This window comes from Gobius niger (genome assembly GCF_951799975.1).
Source record: "Gobius niger genome assembly, chromosome: 9".
Lineage (NCBI taxonomy): Eukaryota > Metazoa > Chordata > Actinopteri > Gobiiformes > Gobiidae > Gobius > Gobius niger.
In genome coordinates, this window is record NC_136860.1 from 14,492,293 (window position 1) to 14,514,373 (window position 22,081).

The following is a 22,081-nucleotide window of genomic DNA, read 5'->3' on the forward strand; positions in this document are numbered from 1 at the left end:
GGCCCTTTTTCAATAAATAATCCATCAACACATGGATTTTTCCCAGATATGAGAGGGGTGCTGAGGCAGAGAGGTTGTCTGAGTGGGTCCCTGTGAATGGGACAAGGCTGAGGCTGTAATCCCATGAGGTCCTTGAGAAGTCACACAAAAAGAGAGACTACAATTTTCGGTCTAATCATCATTTCAGAACAATCTCCGACATGGTGTCAGAGGAACAGATCCCAGCGTCCCCAAAGTGGAACAGGCCAAAAGATAGGGAAATAAAAGTGCCTCCACGTCAATTAGTTGGAAGTTACTTTTGGCTTAATAAAATAGAACTTGAAATAGAATATGAAATGATTTTGAAAGTGTTTTATGTTGCAAAATTGAGATTCTGTGCACCTTTCAAGTGGAGCGTTAACGCTTGAGAATAGGGCCGCAACTAACGATTATTTTGGTAATCGATTACTCTACCGATTGTTTTTACGATTAATCGATTAATCGCCTGGCTGTGAATGGTATATGAAAATTGTATTTTTTCATTTTTTTTAATCACATAAAGCTAAAGTGCCGTCATTTGAGGACGTGTTGATGGAGTAAACTTAAAGTGAGTGTTTTTGGAGGCTCTTTCTGCTGATTCTGCTTTATGACTGGATGAGAAAACAGACAGACATTTATGAAATTTTCAATGTACAAAACACTAAAGACCCTAACTTGGAAATACAAAGTAGGTTTCCATCAAAAATAAAAAAATGTTCATGTAATCTTTGCTCTTTAAGTCTGTGTTTACTAGAAAACGATTAATCGATGAGTAAAATAGTTGACGACTATTACAATAATCGATTAGTTGTCGATTAATCGATTAGTTGTTTCAGCCCTACTTGAGAAAGGACTGAAATATGAACGTGTGAACTAAAACAAGGGTGACATGCCTTTCAGAACATGCTTGTGGCTGCATCGGCAAGACCAACTCAAGCAGTCAGGTCCTTTACTGAGAAAAGCAATGAAATCCGCAAACATCTCCTTTCTCCGTAGCTGGTGTACAACACAAAACCACATGATGTAGCTTCTTTTCGCTTTAGTCAACCGACCTCCAAACAAGGCTGACGAGGCAAAGCCCATTGCCACAGTAGCCTGGAGTTAGACCGCGGATTAGGGCAGCAGACTTCCGACTAATTACACCTCGCAGGAATGTGATTAGTGGAGCAGTCCTAGTAAGCAGGTCACAGACAAAGACGAGGGTGAGGTAAATGCTCCGTGGAAGAACACACTGAACCACAGAGCGCAAAGAGCCAAACTAAGAAAGAACTGGCCAAGCTTGGTGATCCATGTGTGAGCAGTGCAGATGGACTGGCTGTGTAACAGAGACCATGACGTAGGGAAAAGAGCGGAAGGATTACCTCTGGATCCAGAGATAAGAGGTTCTTTGGAACTAGAGTCTGACACTGAACACACCTGACTCCAGAAAGGATTCTTATTCGAATTCATCTTAAATAGCTGAGAGAAATTTCTAAGAGTAGAATATTTGGTTCTGGCACTTCCAGGACAGCACTGTAAATAAGTCGGCAGTTGGTGCTTATGATATTCTTGTAAACTAAATATTAAAAGCTATGATGACAGAAATGTGTGTAAAGAAAAATAGGACATTTATTGCCCTTTCTTTATCAGTCGGCCTCTAGTAAAAGAAAAATAATAATTTTGTTCAAGCTGTTTCTATGACAACTACGGGACGTCGTCTCTTATCAGACTACTCTCAGGGTTTTTAATATTAAACATAAGACTCTGCCTGACAGGGCATCATCAATTATTTAAAATGATATTGTTATGAAAATAATGTGGCACGCAATATTCTGATTTCAGAGTTGTTTATAGCTATTATTCCTGTAGCAATATTCACACAGTATTATGTTAATGACGTTAAACCTAAGGTTGGCTCTACAGAGGTTTATTCAGACTTTGTTGTCTCTGTCATCTTTCCATTCTAACAGGGAATTGTTTTTAAATGTGGGGAATAAATCATGTTTAATGGATCGCGTGTCAAAAGCACCACCCAAGTCGGATTGCTAAATATCAAACTGAAACTCACAACTGCTCAGTTCTACATTTCTCACTCTTGACTATCAGGATGGACGATAGGAATTACTACACATGGTAAGCAGCCCACAATACAGCAAGATTTTAAAGCATAGAAATGACACTACAAAGAATATTGCCGAAGATTAGCAACCATGTCCAGCTTTGTCGAACAATGTATAGCGTGCATTTGTTTGAAACTTTCCATGCGTGGTGCTGGCGTAGCAGGTGATTTGGTTTCATTGTGTACTTTTTAACTTTCAGAGAGAGATATTTATCAGTGTCTCACTACGAGGAGTCGCACGACCCAAAATAGGCTAGGTTCTCAAACCAGTACCACCATCCAAGTATCACCTAGTGAAGTTAAGTACTACACCAGGCCTAGATCAAGATCAAATCAGGACTAAATTGGATCTAAAATGGCCCTAAATTGGACAAAGGTATGTCTAAAGTGGGTGTAAAGTATATCTAAACCGGAAAAACACTGAACTAAAAACATTACTAATGCATGAATTTAATGATCTCTAATCAATATAAATAAAGTCTAAAACACTCGATGAAGTCCATAACCACGGGACAGGGACTGGATGTTGGTGTCACCGGTGTGTCCCTGAAGAACAGGTTTTTTTTTTTTTTTTAATATAAAGTTAGATGGAATGGCGGATGTGTATTTTGGAGGGTATTCAACATTTTCTATTATTTTTTCTATTTGCACCGCAGCAGGTGAGAAACATGTTTTCCTTTTAGCTTGTTGTGTATGTAAAAGTACTGCAACATGACAATACATCCATCTAAACAGCCTGCAGAATCACTTTTCATTTCATTCTTCATTTTTACACACCACTCATAGAGAGAATAACAAATCAAAGACCATGTTTCAATTAGCTATACAGTATGTTGATACAAGAAGTACTTTCCCGCTATTCCGTCCCCTGTGTGTTGGCTAAATGATCAGGACACAAAGGAAACAAGCGCCTCGAAGTAAGTGTCCACACTTCATAGTAAAACACGCACACACACAATACATGCATAATTTCATAATTTTCTTCCTCTTTATTGTTTTAACTAGACTTAGGTAAAACGCCATTTGAACTTATTCGTCTAGCTGCCGGAGAACTAGCATAATTCAGCAGCACATCCAAGCTCACCGACGAGTGCTGTTGCCTTTAACTTTTCTTTATTCCACTGCAACTCTCTCCGCCACTCGCGCCGTCCTCCGCCCCGGACAGCCTCCGCATGTCGGACCGTTTCTGCCCATGCCAGAAACTAATGCCAGTGTGCAGCTCAGTGATGGCTCCGCGTGCAAAGCAGCCGCAAAGCAGCCGCATCATTACGGAACGCAGACGGGGGACGAGCCGAGTGGACGAGGAGTAAAAGCCCAGACCTCCCGAACGTGCTGCTCGGACTAAGGTACGATGCGCATGAACAAAGGAGTCACATTTTTACAAAAGGTTACATTTCTCGCATATCAATCAAGCACGTAAACACGTAAACAGTGCTTTTGTTTCATAGATAAAGGCGAGAATCGACCAGCGTGCTTACCTCAGTGTCTCCATCCCACACCGACCCGCGGTCCTGATGATGCGCTACTGCTCCCGCATCCTGACGCTCTGCCTTTTTGACTGGGGCACGTCAACAATGGTCGGGCTACAGCGCTGACGTCACCGCGCCGACCAATCACAGCGTAATCCGACGCACACTTTGCCAATCCGCTCACAGGGGAAAGTGAGCTTCACAAAGGCTTTAATAGCAAGGTAGATTGACGCTGTGAGAGAATGTGTGAGCAAGTCCAGAGAAGTGATTCATGGCAGAAGACAGACTTCTACAGGTTATGATTACTATAAAAACACATTTCATATGTGTCACAGAAAAATGCAAATAAGCAGCAAATTAGTTTGTTTATGGATTCTCAAATGGAAAACCTTCTTCCTTTACAGTTTAGCACATATCTTTTAATGTGTTGCCCAAATAGAAATGCATTTTCTCATAGCACATTTCCTTTTCATTATGTGGTGAGACTAATGCAGTGCTGCTGTTTATAGCGGTTTCAGATTCTACACTAAAACTCTTGGAGCTCCAGACTGAAGAGCAATTAGAGGGCAAGCAACCACATTTGGTTTCACCTAATGGCTATTTATAAACTATTTCCAAAAACTATTTTATGGCTTATATCCCCTCATAATATTCTTGAAGTGCTTCTTGTGCACACCTGTGGTCTTAACTTTAAAATCCTCTCAAGGGATCAGATTACACTAACTGGAAGTTAGTTGGTGACTAATATGTCTTACCACCAAGTAGTTTCTTTTTAAATTAGAATATCCAAAACGATAGTTCAAATCTTAAGATAATGATTTTGTTAATAGAAAAGTTAATTTCACATATAATTGCACAAGCAATGAATGATATATTAAAAAGTCTCTTCTGCAGTGTAGGCTCTTAATAGAGCAAATCCTTCAATGGCTTGAGCCATTATCTATTGTGATATGTGTAGAAACTGCTTGAAACTATGTTTTCAATAACAGCGCTCACACTCTGTTCATACATTTTATTGCCCTCAGCAATAAGTGAACCAGCCTGACAGCTTCACAGAATCAGGAACTTTCTTATACAAAGCAAGGTATAACGGTCTAATCTAAAAAATACAACTTTTCATTGAAAAATATTTGTTTTTCAAAATAGGATACAAATGTCCAAAACAAACATAATTACCAATTTTCACCTATAGTATATACTGTACTTTCAATATTATATATAATATAATTCCAAGATCTTTTAGAAGCCTGCACACCAGGTGCTATAAAAGAACAAAGGTTTAAGCCCTGAAAAAATAATACAACTGCACAGTCCCCGGACTGACATTAATTTTTATAAAAAGAAACAACTGTGGATTTATTTGTATAAAGATAAAAACAAATGCAGACAAGGGAAAATATAATTGTGTGGTTCCTCAAAAACTGTCAATCCGCCTAATGTGAACTGCAGGTCAATACCAACATTTGCATTGTCAGCAATGGCAGGAAACATAAAAATAAACAACTGAGCTGAACATGTACAACTGTAGATCGATATCATGTAGATTGTTTCTACAACCACTTTTACACATCCACTGAGCACATCTATCCTACTTACTATTCAACCTGCTTCTCACTCCCACACCATTTACAAGTATATACAAGGTTCCTTCCTTTCCTTCAAATATTACCATCCGTGTTGTCTTTCAAATCACTTAACTGTAAACCATCAGCCAAACATCATACTTTACTACATCCATATTTGTTTCACTTGTTTTGCTTTGGGATCTGATCTGATGAGAGTGTATAAACTTCACAGGACACTTCTAGGCACAGCTTTTCTGTGTTGCAACGTTGGCGACTCTGGGACATTGTCTGGCGGTGGCCATTGCGGCTTAGTTAACTGAATATCATCTTCTAGTTTAAATGATTTCTTTGGGTGGTCCGCTTGAGGGGGCCACACAACAGATATTTTATTTCCATGGGGTTTGTTTTGATCAGATGTTTTTGTCGCTAGGTTTTCATAACTGCGTGTCTTGTGCTTGTCAACCGAGTTCAGGCTTCCTGTTGAATATCTCCATTCCTCTGAGGGTCCACCACCTCCCTCAGAAGATTGCTGTGCAAGTCCATTGTCGTAGTTCCCTTTGGTTTTAAGAAGTTGCTTGTAGTGATGAAGACAATAGAAGTGTCCGTGGAGTGATACATAGTTTCCCACACTAAAATGAAAAGAGAAAAGCACATTTACTTTAGTCGGCAGCTGCAAGTTTAGTAATGCATGCTAAAACTGTGCTAAAATTACCTTAATCTATTCCTGCAGTGCTCACAGCGGAAACAGGATTTATGGTACTTTTTTTTGTCCACTATCAGGGCGTCCATCGGATAAGCTCTCCTCCGGCAAACCGTGCAAAGCTCTGACTTCGGAACTCGAGTCTGTATGAACACATCAAAGTGCACGTTATTAAACAGGAAAATCATCTTTCTATGATAACACGTTTTCACATCGGGTGCAATTTGCCATTCCACCTCGCCATACTGAAGTGTACATGCAAAAAAAACCCAACTGTAATTATGATTATTCAACATTTCCCTTCCTGATTAATGACAAGTGATATGCATAGATTAGTCACATTAAGACCACAATGTTTTTAATATAATGTACATTAAATAAGTCTATAATTCTATCATTATTTATATAAATGCCTTTAATAGCCTTAAAGGGACTATAGGGAGTTTAAAAATGTTAAAATTAAGTATTCCCCCCCTACATGTTCCAGCCATGTCCTAATGTGTAGAATGAGCCCAGACCTGTTCACCACAACTGCCTCTAAAATCCTGCACTGTCACTCAAAAAGGTGTCACTTCGGCCCGAATTGCCGTCATGCACGAGCTTGATATAGAAGTTGCAGTTACACATATGGCCTGAGGTGGCAGTAGTGAGTATAAAATGGCCAACTTGCATCTAGCCCCTTTAAATTTTAAACAAACAAGCAGGTTATGCACTGTCATCCATAAACCAATGCCATTAGTTCAAGTCCATGCCACGTGCTGGACATTTACCGGTTTGTTCAGACAGAACTTGTGAAGTCTCTGAAGAAACGGTGTATCCAAGACTCTTGAAAACCGTCTCGCTCTCCGTCCATGTTTTGTGGAAATTTCTCAGCAGTTTCTCAGTGGAATCCTCATCATAAGTTTCCGTTCGCTTGGCTGCCTTTCGTTTAACTGCGTCGGCATAGGAGAACGGCACCTGCTGAGTGCTCTCTGAGTGGTGGGTGACTGCTGTCGACGTTCCACTGACCTGGTTGCCAAATTCATCCACATCTGAGAAACGCTCTGTGATTGTTTTACTTTCACTGAATCCTGATGGGTCAACTACCACGGATTCCACTTGCTTTCTTTGGTGAGGAAGAGGGCTGCCCGGCTGCGAGGCTGGCTTTCTCTCCTTAGTACTTTCCCTCTTTGAAGTGTCTGCTGCTGTTTCAGTCAGGCCTGCTGTTTCAGTTTGCTCGCTCAGTTCAAAAACATTTTTAATAGCCCGAATGTCAAAACATGGCATTTCCTGTTCTGCCTTCTCTTTGTCTGTGCTATCGGCATCATGGTGAAGCCGCTCAGCAAGGGGGATAGCCTCTTTTTTAGCATATGTTTTTTCATCCACTGATTTAAATTTGTTTAGGAGACTGGAAAGGTCTGCCCGGGGAAGCTCATCTTCAAATTCTATGACCTCAACCACACACTCCTCCTCCATGTCAGGTCCTAAACGCTCTGGGATCGATATTTGCTCTTTGCGCACATACGTTTTATTATTTTTTGCCTTTTGGGCCTCCTCAAAAAACTCCTTCTTCTCTCGCACCGATGCAAATGTCAACTCTGAGATCTCTTCATCATCGGGGTCAGGTAGGTGTGCGTCACCAGTGCTTTGTGTTGCGTTCAAAAGCATTCCCTCAATTTGCTTTGTGAAATCATTTTTATCAGTCACTGCAGTTGTACTTTCTGTAACCTGAATAGAGGCAGATTCTACAACCTCGGATTTCAATTGGGATGTAAGTATCGGTGGCGGGGTTACACCACGTGAGAGCTTGGCTGTTGTGTCTTTCAGTCTGGCGAGATTTTCGGCTCTATCAAAGGTCGGAGAAGGTGTGATTCTTGTGAGACGAGATGTTGGAGTGTCAGACCTGCGTGGGGGCGGTGTCGGAGGTGTGAGTGGCCGGTGCAGCAGCGTTGGAGAGGCAGATTTACGCGTTGACTCTATTGTGATAAACGTTGGGGATGGAGGTCGCATCCTCAGTGATGGGGAAGGTGCTCGAAGGTCCACAGATTTACTTTGACTTACTTCCTCTTTTCTTATCTCTGTCCTGGATGTCATTTGGGTTTCAACTTTTGAGGAGCCTATACTGATCTTAGATATTCTCTGTGCTGCTCCAAATGAGGCAAGCCTTTCAGAGACTAGCTCACATTCATGCTTTTCCAGGGTCTCATTGTCATCTAATTTCATAAGATAACTTTCTGCCATTAATTTTACATCAGAAAGAAAATTGGTAGCATCACTTTTGTTTATGGTTTGCTGCAGTTCAGATTTTCTTTCAGGACTGATGAACCAATCGGGGACTGTGGTCAGGAAAGCCTTCACAGATTTGGAATCACACTTTTCTTTTTGCAGCTCGGTGATATGAGAGATTAACATTTGAACTTGCTGCTGCTGAGATTTTACCGCTCCTCCGGTTGCGGACTTCAACGCTTTTTGTTCTGCCTCGCCTGTCGCAATAATTGGGACAACCCTGCTGTCTTCTGAGCGTTCCTTTGAGCTCGACGGCAAAACTGGCACTTCTTTTTTATTCTCAGGTTCTTTGACTTGCTTTTGATTTGTTCTTTGCTCATTTGATTTTTTTATTTCTTTGCTTACTGTGGTAGAGACATTTTCTTTTACTTTAATTTGCTCTTCTCGTACGCTGGTGTGAACCTGGGAAACAGTCATACTTTCCCGTATTTGAGTTGATTTTTTATTCTCAGAAACCTCCACTTTTGATTCAATGCAAACATCTTTAGTTTGCTCTTGCTGCACTGCACCCCTGGACTTTTTGGATTTCTTCTTTCTCTTGGGCGGAGTTTGAGCTTCTGAAGGTGTGGTTGTAGATGCCGTTTTGGCAGAGGCTGGAACAGAAGAGGCATTAGCTTTATTCTCCTCCTGCTTTGGTTGGGCTTCACTGGTTACTTTTACTTCAACTTTTTTCACCTCCATTTTCACGTCATGAGAGACATTTAGTTTCTCATTCTCTTTGTTTGTTGTTGCATCCATTTGTTTTTCCTGCTTGGTTGGCTTTTTGACCTTTTCTGGACTTTTGCTTGATTTACCATTTGATCTATTGTCTCTTTGTAGAGATTGATCTTTTTCTTGTTTTTTAGGTGGAGAATGATCATTTTTCTTTTTCTTGTCAAGTTGCGGAGAAGAGATGCCTTTAAGAGCTTTGTTGGGAGCATCTTTCTTACTGTTCTCACTTGTTTTAGCAGCTGTTTGGATGACAGTTTTTGACTGATTAGATTTCATATTTTTTGTGGTTGCTAAAGTCTCACTTTGAACTGTTTGAGCAGATTCTTTCAGAGACGTGGTCTTTGTTTTTTGGCTGATATCGCTCTCTCCATCAGTTATTTGCTTCTGTTGTATATCAGCTGTGACAGAGGCAGTGGAGGAGACAGAAACCGCTTTCTGACTGGATGTTGTGTGTGTCTGTTGCTTAACAACAGAAACAGATGAGGTCTTCTGAACAGAGACAACCTTCAAACTCTCATTTGATACAATTTGCTGTTTTGCAGAAGACATAATTACGTTTTTCTCATTGCCTGCAGCTATTTTTGTATCTGCGACGACTACCTGTTTTTCTGCATCGTGAGACTTTTCATTGCTCTCCTTGGCAATATTTGATGCGCTTTTCTTAACCACCTCTGAGTCTAAAGTGGAGAGTGTCGCAATAGCAGTTGTGATTAAATCTGGGGTGTAGCGTGGCGGGGGAGTTGGAGTGGTTGGAGGTGTGCTATCCTCACGCAGCCGGCGGAACTTGTCCTCAGCTTGCATTAGTGGTGTGCTAAATTTACTCATCTTGCCTCTCATGAACGGTGGAGGAGATGGCGGCGGAGTAAATCTTACCGGAATAATCACTTTCTTTAAGGGCTGCGGTGATTCTGATGGCGGAAGGATTTCAGTGCGAATTGTTTTCGTTGTTGTCGACTGGCTTGTCTCAAATGTTTTCCCAGATGTGACTGCTACCTGTTGTGTTTCGATGACTTCAACTTTAGGTTCCAGTTTGGTTACTTGGTGCACGGAGGGACCTTTAACCTTTTTCACGGTCATCTTCTTTGCCACTCCTGGGGATGGTGGTGCTGGCATGCTCTCCAGTTCTTGTTGAGATGGAGGAGGTGGGAGGAAGTCCTGTTCGCTGGGCAGTGGGGGTGGCGGCAGGTTGTCAATATCAGATTCGACAACTGGTGGAGGTGGGGGCGGAAGAAGGTCGGTGTCTACCACAGGTGGGGGTGGAGGTGGAAGGGGAAGATCAGGTTCTGGTGTATTTGATTGCAGGATGTAGACATCCGTTTTTACCCTGGTTTTATCCAACTTTATCATACCTTTTGAAGTTGAATTTAAATTACGGAACTCTGTCTTGAGAGTTTTGATGCCGTGATTTTGCGTTATTGTTTTATGCTCCACTGAAACCGTTTTTGTAGTTTCATTCGCGTTCGCGGTTTTGATCTTTTGTACGTTTCTCTGGGCATCGGTGTTGAGATTTTTAACTGGAGGGCTCTGCTTCACACGTACTCTTCGGTACTGGACTTTGGGTGCTTCGCGCTGGGCATTTTCCATTAATGACTTTATTGTACTTTTGACATCACCTTTTATCACCTCCTCTCTCTCCTGCTGGCTGTGCTCTTCTTGCGACTCATACAGCGATTTAATAGACATTCTGACATCACCTTTTATTTCTTCCTCAATGCTTGATCTTCTTTGCATTCTTGGAGAAGGTGGGGTTTCCATGAAGAGTTGAATAGTTCCCCTCACATCGCCTTGAACATCAATTTCTTGCTGACAAATTCTCTTGTCTGTCGATGCATCCTGTAGATTCTGCTTTGCCAAATGAATATCACCTCTTACAATTTCCTCCTTTTCAACTTCCTTCACCGTTTGCTTTGCCCGCTCCAGAGACTTAAGGGTGGCCTTGACGTCACCAGAAACCAAATCTTCAACAACTGTTTCAACCTTGCTGGTTGAGGACCTCTCCAAGGACCTTAAAGCTCCTCTGATGTTACCTGGAACAATATCTGGCTTCTCCATCTCTTTTTGCCGTTTCTGAGCCCTCTCGAGACACCTCAGAGTTTTTGGTATGTTGCCCTTGACCACTTCCTCTTTCTCCACTACAACTGTTTGATTCACTGACTCGGAAAGTGAACTTAAAGCAGCTCTTAAATCACCCTTGACTATTTCTTCCTTTTGCAGTTTATCTAATGAGGAGCTTGGTTCCGACATGAAAACCTTGACTGCATTGTGAACGTCTCCAGGTATAACATCTTCAACAGTGCGTTCAACTTGTACATGGCTTTGATTGAGGATGCGTTTCGTGCTCTTGATGTCACCACCAATAATGGTTTCTTTTTCTGCTTTGTCATGAGTCTCATCAGGGCCTAGATGGAGCTGTTTAAGATAATCCAGCGTCCCCGATTCAATGCATGTGGAGAAAAAGTTGACATTTCCCTTCTCAATGTCATCTACCTTTATCTTGACAGATTCATCTGGCCTGTCTGCGCTGGAGAGTCTTTGGAGAGCACTTCTTATATCTCCTCTAACAATATCCTCTTTCTCAACAGAGGCAGAGTCCTGTTTGTTCAATAGGGAGTATAATGTCATTTGTACATCTCCCTTTTCATCCTCCTGGATTAGTATTCCATGCTTTGCTGCGCTCCCCACCTTGAAAAGGTTGTTTATTGCATCTTGAATGTCACCACGTAAGATTTCCTCTTTTTGCGTGCTGCTCTCCTTCTCCTGGCTAAACAGTTGCTGCACGGTGGAGCTAATATTCCCTTTCTCTTCTGAGTCTATCACTACCTGTCGCTCATTACTTTGTTTTTGATTTAACAGGTTCATCATAATTGTCTGCAAATCTCCCCGGATGATGTCCTCGCGTTGAATTTCAGGAGCCTGTTGATTCATCAGTTGGTATTTAGCCATCCTAACGTCACCAATTTCATCCGCTTCAATCAGTATTCCCTTGGAGCGAACCATCCTTTGACTATAAAGTTCTGCCAGAGTTCCTTTTACGCTTTTCCCTATTATTTCACTCTTCTCCACTTTTGTCTCATTAAAGTCATCGAATGGCGTTGTTTCAAAGAGCCATGTTGCTGTCTTCACGTCAGCTTTGGGGATTTCTTCCTGAATCACAGTAGAATCTGTATCTTCGTCTACTTCTTTGATATGGTCAAGAGGATTTTTCTCAAAGAGCCACACTGATTGCCGAACATCTCCTTTAGCAACATCCTCCTTTTTAACAGTCTCAATAAGATTTTCTGCGCTCATGCTTTTTATCTGGTCAATGGATTGAGTTTCGAATCTCCATTTGGCTGTTCTCACATCGCCTTTTTGTATTTCACTCACGTTGACCGTTTTGACAGACATCTGTGACAAATCATCAGATTCAAAACGGTGCTTATTAATTTTTACATTTCCGCCTTGAATATCATCTACTGTTCTTTGTAAAGCTTTCCTTTCTTCCCTGATTCTATCAAGAGGTTGTGTTTCAAATTTCCACCTGGCAGATGTGACGTCCCCCTTCTGAACATCCTGTTGTGTGACGGATTTGATTATATACACTTCATCCGTGTCTTTTATGGCATCTAAGGGTTTAGTTTCAAATAGCCATCTAGTGCCAACCACGTCCCCACTGTTTACCTCTTCACTTGTGACTGTGGTGACCTCGTGGTAATGACCTTCCTTGTCCTGTATAGCGTAGAGAGGCTGAGTTTCAAACATCATGGTATAGTTTCTCACATCACCCTTTTCCTCTTCATCGCGGACAATTTTACGCTTTTTAAATTCCTCCGTCTCACTGTCTTCAACCTCATGAATTTTATCCAAGGAGCACGTTTCGAAAATGAAGCGACCCTGATTGACGTTGCCTCCTTGTATATCATAAACTGTGCGATTCCCAATGTGTTCTTCCTCATTATCATGTATCATATCTATTGATTGGTTTTCAAAAAGCCATCTGCAGTTCACCACATTTCCTTTCTGGATGTCCTCTGTCTGAACTCTCTTCAGCTTTTGCCTGGCTTCTTCAGAAGTGGAAGTCATAATGTCAGACGTTTGATTTTCAAATATGTATTTCATCCCTGACACATCCCCTGATGCAATGTCAATCTCGGTGATGCGTTTAAAGGAGTTGGCCTCCTCCCCTGAGAGGTTTTCCAGATTCTCCGTCTCAAACAGAAAACAGGCCGTTCGAACATCTTTCCCTCTGATCTCCTCCTCATCCACAGTGCGTGTTTTCATGATCGTCTCTGTCTCATCATGGATGGTGTCAAGTGCTTGAGTCTCAAAAAGCCATGTGCATGTTTTAACATCTCCCTTTGGTACCTTTTCACACTCACCCTTTTGATCCGCTCTTTCGTACAGGATGTCCATAGGCTTTGTCTCAAACAACCACTTGCATGTTTTTACATCCCCTTTCATGACATCGGTGTGTTTTGTGGATACAACGGTTTCCTCATCCTCTATGTTGCTGAAGTACTTGATGGCATCCAGTGGTTGTGTTTCAAAGAGCCATTTGGCAGTTTTAACATCCCCTGTCTCCAGCTCCTGTTTGGAAATGCCTTTGATAATTTGGTATTTACTGATGCTTTCATCGAACTGGTCTATTGGACGCGTTTCAAACATCCATTTGCATGTTGTCACATCTCCTTTTACAACCTCTTCTCGTCGCACTGTTTTGACCTCATGAAAGTGGCCTGAGCTGTCCTGCATGGCGTACAGAGGATTTGACTCAAACAACGTTTTGTTTGATTGCACTGATCCAGATTGGACCCCTTCAATTAATATTTTTTGTGATTCATCAATTCTTTGGTTCATTTTGGTACTTTCAAAAATGTGTTTGTAGTTTGAAACATCTACTTTATCAATTTCCTCCATGTCAATCGTACGCACAACTTCTTTCCTTTCTTCTCTAATCTGTTCCAGCGGTTGGCTTTCAAACCTCCATTTCTGATGGCGCACATCACCTTTTTCTTCTTCAAGAGGTACAGATTTCTTTAGCTTCCCGACCTCAGCAAGCTCCTTCAGTTCCTCTGCTGGAACCGTTTCAAAATAATGTCTTGCTGATTTTACGTTGCCTGCGATAACCTCCTCTTTGGTCAGGGGGCGGCTATTTGCATCATCCTTTAAACAATCCATTGGCTGCGTCTCGAAAACCCAACAGTTCCTGCGGACATCTGCCCTGCAGCTTGTTCCGTCCTCCTGTATCAGGTCGTTCTCAACATTTACAGTGCGGACAACCTCTTTCCTCTCTTCCCCTATATGCTCAAGAGGCTGACTCTCAAATCGCCACTTTTGGTGTCGCACATCTCCTTTTTCTTCTTCATTCATTGGCCGCTTTTTAAGTTTCCCCACATCCAGACAATTCTTTCTGGCAACTTGAGGGCTGCTTTCAAAAAAGTTTCTTGCAGATTTGACGTTGCCCCCAATAACATCTTCAATTGTCTGAGGTTTAGCGTTGGCGTCATCTTTCAAAGTATCCATCGGTTGTGTTTCAAAGACCATGCAATGCTTGCGCACATCAGTTCCCATTATCTCTTTCTTCTCAACCTTTGAACTTTCCCAGTCAGTTAGTGAACTCAGCGTCTTTATTTCGAACAACCACCTTCCCCAGTCGCCCTTATTGCTGTCCTCCATCGAGAGACTACACACAAGTTTGAAAGTCGAGCACTCTGTGTTGGTCAGGTCCAGTGGCTGTGTGTCAAAAAGCCAACGGGAGGCAATAGAGTTTTCCATTTCCGTCTCAATTTTACGCACAGACTTAACTTCTAAAATCTCGCTGGCTTGTCCCATGATGACACACTTGAACTGCGTATCAAACGTGCTGGTGATAGTTTTCATTTCTCCATTGATTTCTTCCAGGACTGATCTTAATATGAGCAGGTGGCTCTCATCAATTGTCTCGGTGTGCCCTAAGGTTTGCATGCACTTGTTGTCAATCATGTAGATTGTCGAGTCCCCGTCCTCCTCAGTGAACACAATTTCTTTGGTTAAATCGTCTTCTTTACGTTTTTTGTTTAGAGTATCCATGGTTTGGTTTTCAAATAACCACGCTGCAGCTCGCACATCTCCTTTGTCCAATTTATTCACTTTATTTTTATATTCTGGTGAGCTGGGCTTTGTCTCGAACATCCAAGCAGTGCGTCTGACATCTTTTCCAAGAATGACTTCCTGTTGAGTTATCTTTCTGTTGTTGTCGTCATCCTCATCCGGAGATTCGTCTTTGATGGTGTCTAGGGGCTTGTTTTCGAACATCCAGCGCATCGACTGCACATCCCCCGGCAAAATCTCTTCCCATTCACCCTCTTCCTCCAGGTTGTTTTCCTCACCATCCTCGTCATACGCGTACTCCTGACTCTGCACCTGGACATTTTCGCTTTCACTGAAGTCGCTATAGAGCTCTTTCTCGATGTTTTTGCGAACCTCAGGGTGAATGTGCTTGTAGAGGCGTTTGAGCTCGTTCTTGCTCCTCTGTTTAAAGTAGGCCTCTCTGCTGAAGGTGCACTTGGAGGGGAGCGCTGGTTCTTCGGGCTCCAGGGCATAATGGCATTCTGGCATACTGTGATTCTCTGGTGGCATTTGCAATAAGTCTGGTGGCGGGGGTGGTAGGTAGTCAGAGTCATCAGCTGGCGGGGGCGGAAAATCATCATAATCCTTCATTGCAGTTTCGGCGTCCTCCAGGGCTGCAGTCGCTGATGTTTCATACTCTCCGCTGGCCACTGTGCTGTTTTGTGTTACACTTGAAGCCCACTTAGACCGATTGATGTCACGGGAAATCTTTTAGGACAAAAATAAAAATCAGATTTTAAGATGAATTAGGCTTCTCACATCCCATTGATAACTGAAAATAGAGCATGCAAACATTTTCTAAGACTTAAGGCGAGACACTGCAGGTGAATAGGGAAAAAATGTATATTTACAGATATCAATTTGAAACTGTTGCTGTAGATCACTGGTATAAATGTGAGAAAAAAATACATTGCAAGTTTTCTGTCATTTTATCTTTCCATAAAAGAACAAGTCGTTTTATGCCTAAAAATGCCCCAAATTTCCCATCTTTTCGGCGACGAAATCTGAATAATGGATAGAGCTGCTACATTCAAATGTATGGTTTCATTTTATTGATGAATGAGTTGCCAAGACTTTTTCAGAGGGGATTTAGGATTTCTTGTTTAGTTTTAAAATAAGCAGTTTTTTAGTGGAAAATTTTGTAAAAATTAAATTTTCGCCTTATTTTTTGACATTCAAAACTCAATAAATGGGGCTTAGGGATTAAATAATAAAAAATCCCTCTGAAAAAATCTTCCAAATATTGTTCAGTCCAAGGCTGGAAAATTTGAAGTCTTTAGGTCCGAGGACGTGGACATAGCGTCGCCACAATGACAGAAAAATGTGTTTTGAGAAAAAGGCACTTGAAATTGTGTTCTCCCATATAAGTCTATGGGGGAACATTGAATCAGCGCAATATTTAAACATGTTATTGTGAAGATTAGGTATATTTTCTGTTTCCGGGTGAAAGCTTGTATGTTCAGAGACCAATTTGGCCCAAAACCTGAAAACTGAAAAAAATGAGTTTTGCCTGTAGTGTCTCCCCCTTAATTATACTTTTGTGTTTATGAACAATAAACGAAACAAATGGTGACGAGAGTAAAGTGTGTTATTGGCCACAGCTGTTGTTTACCTTTACTTGTTTGTGCGGTGCAGCTTCCTCTATTGTTTTCTCGAAGTGATCTCTCAGCTCTTTGGTTGTGTATCTGGGAACATCCTCCTCTGTATGTAAACATGGACAGTTATTTAAAAAAAAAAAAAAAAAAAAAACAGATGTCATGATGATCTCAATATATTTCATCACTTACCTGTCTCAATTTCATGGTTTTCATAACTGGAAGCCAATGCACTGCCACCGTAAGACACCTGTTTTAGAGATATTAAAACAAGAAAAGTTGATATATCACTGTACAATCCAGACATTTAGCAAACATTTTCTGCTCCCTCGTCATGAACAAAGTCTGCATGATAACAGATTGTGCAAATACCATTGTTTCTTGGTTGTGATTTAGCTGACTGCCTGAGAGGACCTGCCTGCTGCTTGACACCGTCACCTCAGAGTTAGACATTTCCTGTGATGATGAAGAGAGCCTGCGTCAAAACACTGTTGACAAATGTGTACGGCACATGCACACACTGGCACATGCACTAATTAGTCTGCCACTATGGCTCTTTGTACCCATAGTCAAGTACAAATTTATTTTCAGATCATTTACTCTGCCACTCCTAAAACAAAACACACAGTAACACCATGCAGAGAAGACAATGGATCATGTTGCTCGGCAGTTTACGGATCACAGATGGAGCAATGATGATTAAAACTATTTCAAACTGTTCTTTTCTCTGTTACAGAGCAAAGTATTTGCAATTGAATCAAAATGTAACTTCCCATCAGGATAGTGCTGCCTAATTTAAAGCTGAACACCACACTGAGCCTGATTTAACAATTGTTTTAACAAATTCTGACATGCAAAAGTTCAAGTGGAGCAATAATTGGACATCAAATTATTATTATGATCACATCACATTTCCCTTTTCATGCTGACACTGGCTTCGTGCAGGTGCAAGGTATGATACCTGTACACTTCTGTGTTGAAAATGAAACTGGGTGACATTGTGTGATGATGCAATTTCTTGAGTTTCAAATTGTCTCCTCACACTGGCTAGTCCCCCAGGCAGGGAACAGACCTCTGATTCCTCCATGACCTAATGAAGCAGGAAATATCATTAGCGGCCTCTGCGTCTACACAACCTGAAATTATACTGATGCTAAATAGGGCTATTCTGTCTGGTAAGCATAAAGCGCAGGCAGCTAACAAATGCAGTCTAACTAATGTATTTCATGTGCACGCACAGGTGCACTTCACATTCTTTGTCTCCTCTGACAAACACCCTTTTACGGCTCATAATGGTTTAATAAAGCATGTAGGAACAATGCTGTTCAAATGATCGGAAATGTCATAACCCCATACACTTGTCTGGAGTACGGTATGTCTTAAATCTCCTTCTATTTTTACATGCACATTATATGCAAGGCTCATTCGTCAAACTGCAAAGCTGTCAGCCCCTGGACTCATTGATACAGTGCAGTACACATGACTTTTTAATATACGCTAATTCAAATGGAGTTTGTATCTGAAGCAAACAAAGATAATAATATAATAACTTTTGGATGTGTAAAGATAACGACCCTGTTATAAACCCAGATCTAACACTGCATCACTGTAATCATGTACATGTATTTGAGCAAAAGTGATACAAGTGTCTCTCTTGTCTATATCTTCTAAAGCAGTAGCGGCAGCAGTAGCAGTAGCAGTGCATGTCCATGCAGAGTACCCTGCCGGTGTTGTCTGCTCGCTTGGAGACAGCTGCTTGGTACATGGCCTCGCAGTTGGTCAGTGGGACGACCCCTGAGCTTTCAGAGTGAATCCGGTTCCTCTGGTTTAGTCTTTTTAGGAAGTCCTGCCCTGTTGCTGCCAGCAGCTATGTGACATGGACAGTGAAAGTAAGATTCTGCTGGTAATGATGAACAGTATTGTACTACAAGTAGCTGTTAAGTCCCTGATTGTACTTTCATACAAGGGAAACATAGTGTAGATATACCAGCCAGAGAATCACCCATTTTGACTGAAGTATAAGGCCCCATACAACCCAGTTTGAGAACTCTTTTTTGCCACGTACCATCCCGGAATGGAATAGCCTTGCAAGCAAAGTGGTTTAATCCCGACTCTAGACAAGTAGCACTGTAGCACAAGCACTCTCCCCCTTTCCCATCGGCCTGATATCCATTAGGAGTTCTCTGAGAAAATAAGAAACTAATAGTGTGGCTAATTCTGCTTTAGGTTTGAATTGCTTTTTGAAGAGCTGTAACTTTGTAACTTGTGCGACTTTGATCAAGTAAGTGCATATACTGTAGTTTCTGACATATTACTGTAGTCATGTGAACTTGTTATCGTTCGATCAACATACACTAACTGATTTTTCTCTATTCCTCTTTGTAAAAAGCGTATTGGGATATGAGTAACTTATACGAAAAACTTAGTTGAGGCGCAGCGCTCAAAAATCAAAACGCAGCTTTGCACACTCCTGCAGATGTCCAAATGATCTATTCGATAATGTCTCATCCTCGTTGCCTTTCTTGTCCTCTGTGTTACACAATATAGCTACATTGATGCACACAAATATTGTGTATTTTCTGTCTTTTTACAAAGGCCAAATGTTCATAATATATATCCCGAATGTGACCTTAAACTAAGTGCAAGACATTGTACCTGGTGGCGGTCTCTACTCACTATACTGTGAAATGTGGCAATTTTATACTTGAGGTTCTTTTTATCTGAAGCGGCCTTTGGGGAGGGCTTCCCCTGTAGATTAGATGAGCCTCTGCCTGATCCACTTTGTTTGCACAGTACAACATTGACAAATATGTAAACTAAGCAGGAAAAACATTCAATATAAACCATACATCCCGACGACTGCTGCTGATGCCAGGTTCTTATGTGTGGGTGTGCACAACTGTAGAACGTTGGCAAAACACATGTTACTGTTGCATCTTATTATCTACTTATTCTAATTAAATTATGACCTTGATTTCTGATCTGAATGTCTTCTATAAAAGAGAAACATTTTACTGCCCCAAATATGTGTCAACAGTCTGAGGTGATATTTCATGGCATGTTGGCCTGAGCGCCAAGCTCAAATAACAAGAAAGTGAAGTAATCTCGGCGCCATGTTCATGCAAAAATAAATCACACCTATTTTAAACTGGAGCATGAAGGGTCGAGTTTCGCCATGAAATGTAGAGGTAACCAGGGGGGTCAGGATGTGGATTTGAAAAAACAGACTTTATCTTCTTGTTTCCAGTGTTTAAATATACTTCCAATGTTGTATAATGTTGATTCTTATGGATATATGTCTTTCTACATGAAATGACATGCTGAATCATTGTAATTTGAGGCATGTACCATGCCCGCTCAGCTTCAGTATGTTAGTCTAAGTGTTGACATGTAATGTCAATGTAAGTATAACTATCTGATGTAAAAGAGTGTGTAAATTGTCCATAGTTAAGTTCCAGCTGCAGCTTGTTCAAATTCATTCTTTCTTAAAACTGACTTTAAAAAATCCCGCAGATTAAATCCATATCCTACCAGTTCAGTAGAAAAAGGAGAATAAAAGCTCAGTAGAATCCCACACAGTGGCCACTGCACCCCCGGCCTGCAGGGTCGATCCAAACCAATAGCAAATCCCAGTTGGTCTTGGAGACCAGCTCCAGTGCTCTGTTTTCACCTCTGTCCAACGAGCAGACAGTGACAGCTGATTTTATTTTAGACCCTCCGCCCACTTTCAGAGGAAGGGTCTGGCCTGTTTTTTTTAGGGAGTTTGGCCTCAGTGCCTCTCATGACAAGTCCCTCAAAAATCTATATGGATAGACTTCTTGTGACTCTCATGAGCCATGTGTACTAATAAACCAGGTCAGCCAGGTTTCATCATCACGGCTTCTATCACAGTGGCTGCTCTCTACAACAGCTGCTGCTGCCTGTCATGATATGCTCACTTATGTCCACACATCCACAACAAAGTGGAGAATCTCATGATCTTTCTGCTGTAGCCTCTCAGCAAAGTGAACAGCAGACAGGTGTGTGCAGTGTGCTCTGCAGTGGTACAGGGTCAATGATGTAATGCTATTTGTTAAAAGGGGCGGGTGTCGGGAGTGCTGTAAATACGAGAGACACCCCTGAGTGTGGAAGTGCGAGCCAGCTCATGCCGTAGGACGACTGGAGACTGTGGCGCCAGCCTGACTCTGGTATGAGGCGGACTCGCCGGTGTGGCCACCCCAAGCATTTGGACAGGTCTGATCATCGACTGTAACTCATACCTGCACATGAGCAAACGGCCAGAGAATCCACATTTGTCACCACAAGGAAATGCACAATGACTCTGCAATAAAAATGTGCCTCATGACTTGTGACGCTCTTTTGAATATGTCAAATTGTAATAATATCCTAGTTCAACCGTCCATTCAACACTTGATGATTTATCTCTCCTGCAGCACCATTGTCCTTTCACAAGCAAATATGAAACGATAATGAATTTATACAAGGAATCTATAATTCATTCCTAATCTGATTTATTACAATAATGCTCATGTGGATTGTTAAACAAGACGACAGTTGCTTGTAATGCAGTGTCTCCGGCCTGTAATGGTGTGCCCTGTGGTTTCTGAAACTGGATGACTCTTGACGTGTCTGGAGATCTCATGTTCTTTTCATGAAGCTCCACTTTATTCTGCCTCTGCGGTCCACAGCAGAGTTAAGCCACGCAGCGAGGGCAGAGGAGCGAGGAGAGGGGAGACGCCTCGTTCCCTTTGGCTCCCGGGATAACACATACAATTGTGCTTCTTATTTGTTTTACTTTTATAGAATCTCAGCTTTAAGTGCAGAGACAAACAGTTTCCAGATACTGCACTTTTACTAAGCTTTGCACTCTTATCCCCTACCATGTCAGGAATCCTTCAAATGCATCTGAGGCTGTATGCATGATTCTGAACGGCGTCGCGCGCTAAAACATTCATTTATGTGACTATTATATTGAAGCCAAGTCAGCTTACACTTATTAGTCGAGTGCTGGACTGGCTCAATGAGTCAAGACATTGTAAAATAAAATAGAAGTCTTCTTGTGAAAAAACTTTAAAAAATCAGGTGCTCTACTGACAAAACATCTCTAAAGGCTTTCTTTAGAAGCGGAGGCACTCTGAATCTGCAATGGATTTATTGATGACGCATTTCTACTCAGAGTCTTCATCAGGCTGGCTCACCCTCTGTGAGCCGAAACACGTCATCGATAAAGCCATTGCAAAAGTGCCTCAGCTTCTCAATTCAGTATTTTTTTCCCCCGAAAAGGATTTGTGAATGTGTATTTTGTAATAAAAACTTTAGAACAAAAACATGGCAAAGATTTTTTATTCTTCAATAATGTGTAGACTAAGCCAGGGGTGTCCAAACTTTTTTCACCGAGGGCCGTATATTCACATGTATAAGGCATGGAGGGCCACAGATCAGTGGTCAATGCATTCAAACATTCGACTGTGTGTATTTAAAAGCGGTTTAAACCATCCCCCACACTTTTATTCAGGCTTTGAACCATAATGCCAGCTCCATCTCGCAATAAAGGTTTTTATTTTTTTTATTTT

The 22,081-nt window shown here is 41.6% G+C and overlaps 2 protein-coding genes across 2 annotated transcripts in view; both read right to left on the bottom strand.

Moving 5' to 3' along the window:
• Positions 1-3,671, bottom strand: part of b3galt1b (UDP-Gal:betaGlcNAc beta 1,3-galactosyltransferase, polypeptide 1b) — a 53,892-nt gene extending 50,221 nt beyond the window's left edge. The window contains exon 1 of the mRNA XM_079562972.1: positions 3,595-3,671. The gene's annotated coding sequence lies outside the window, so the exon portion shown is untranslated. The remainder of the gene's footprint in view (positions 1-3,594) is intronic.
• Positions 3,672-5,648: 1,977 nt separating this feature from the next.
• Positions 5,649-20,167, bottom strand: xirp2b (xin actin binding repeat containing 2b). Its single transcript, XM_079562800.1, has 9 exons — positions 20,040-20,167; positions 18,229-18,375; positions 17,470-17,598; positions 16,881-16,964; positions 16,701-16,758; positions 16,526-16,614; positions 6,621-15,621; positions 5,863-5,993; positions 5,649-5,779 (listed from the first exon to the last, which is right to left on the bottom strand). Exons 2-8 carry the CDS (start codon positions 18,271-18,273, stop codon positions 5,902-5,904), a joined length of 9,498 nt encoding a protein of 3,165 aa, XP_079418926.1. The 5' UTR covers positions 18,274-18,375; positions 20,040-20,167; the 3' UTR covers positions 5,649-5,779; positions 5,863-5,901.
• Between the last annotated feature and the right edge of the window lie 1,914 nt (positions 20,168-22,081).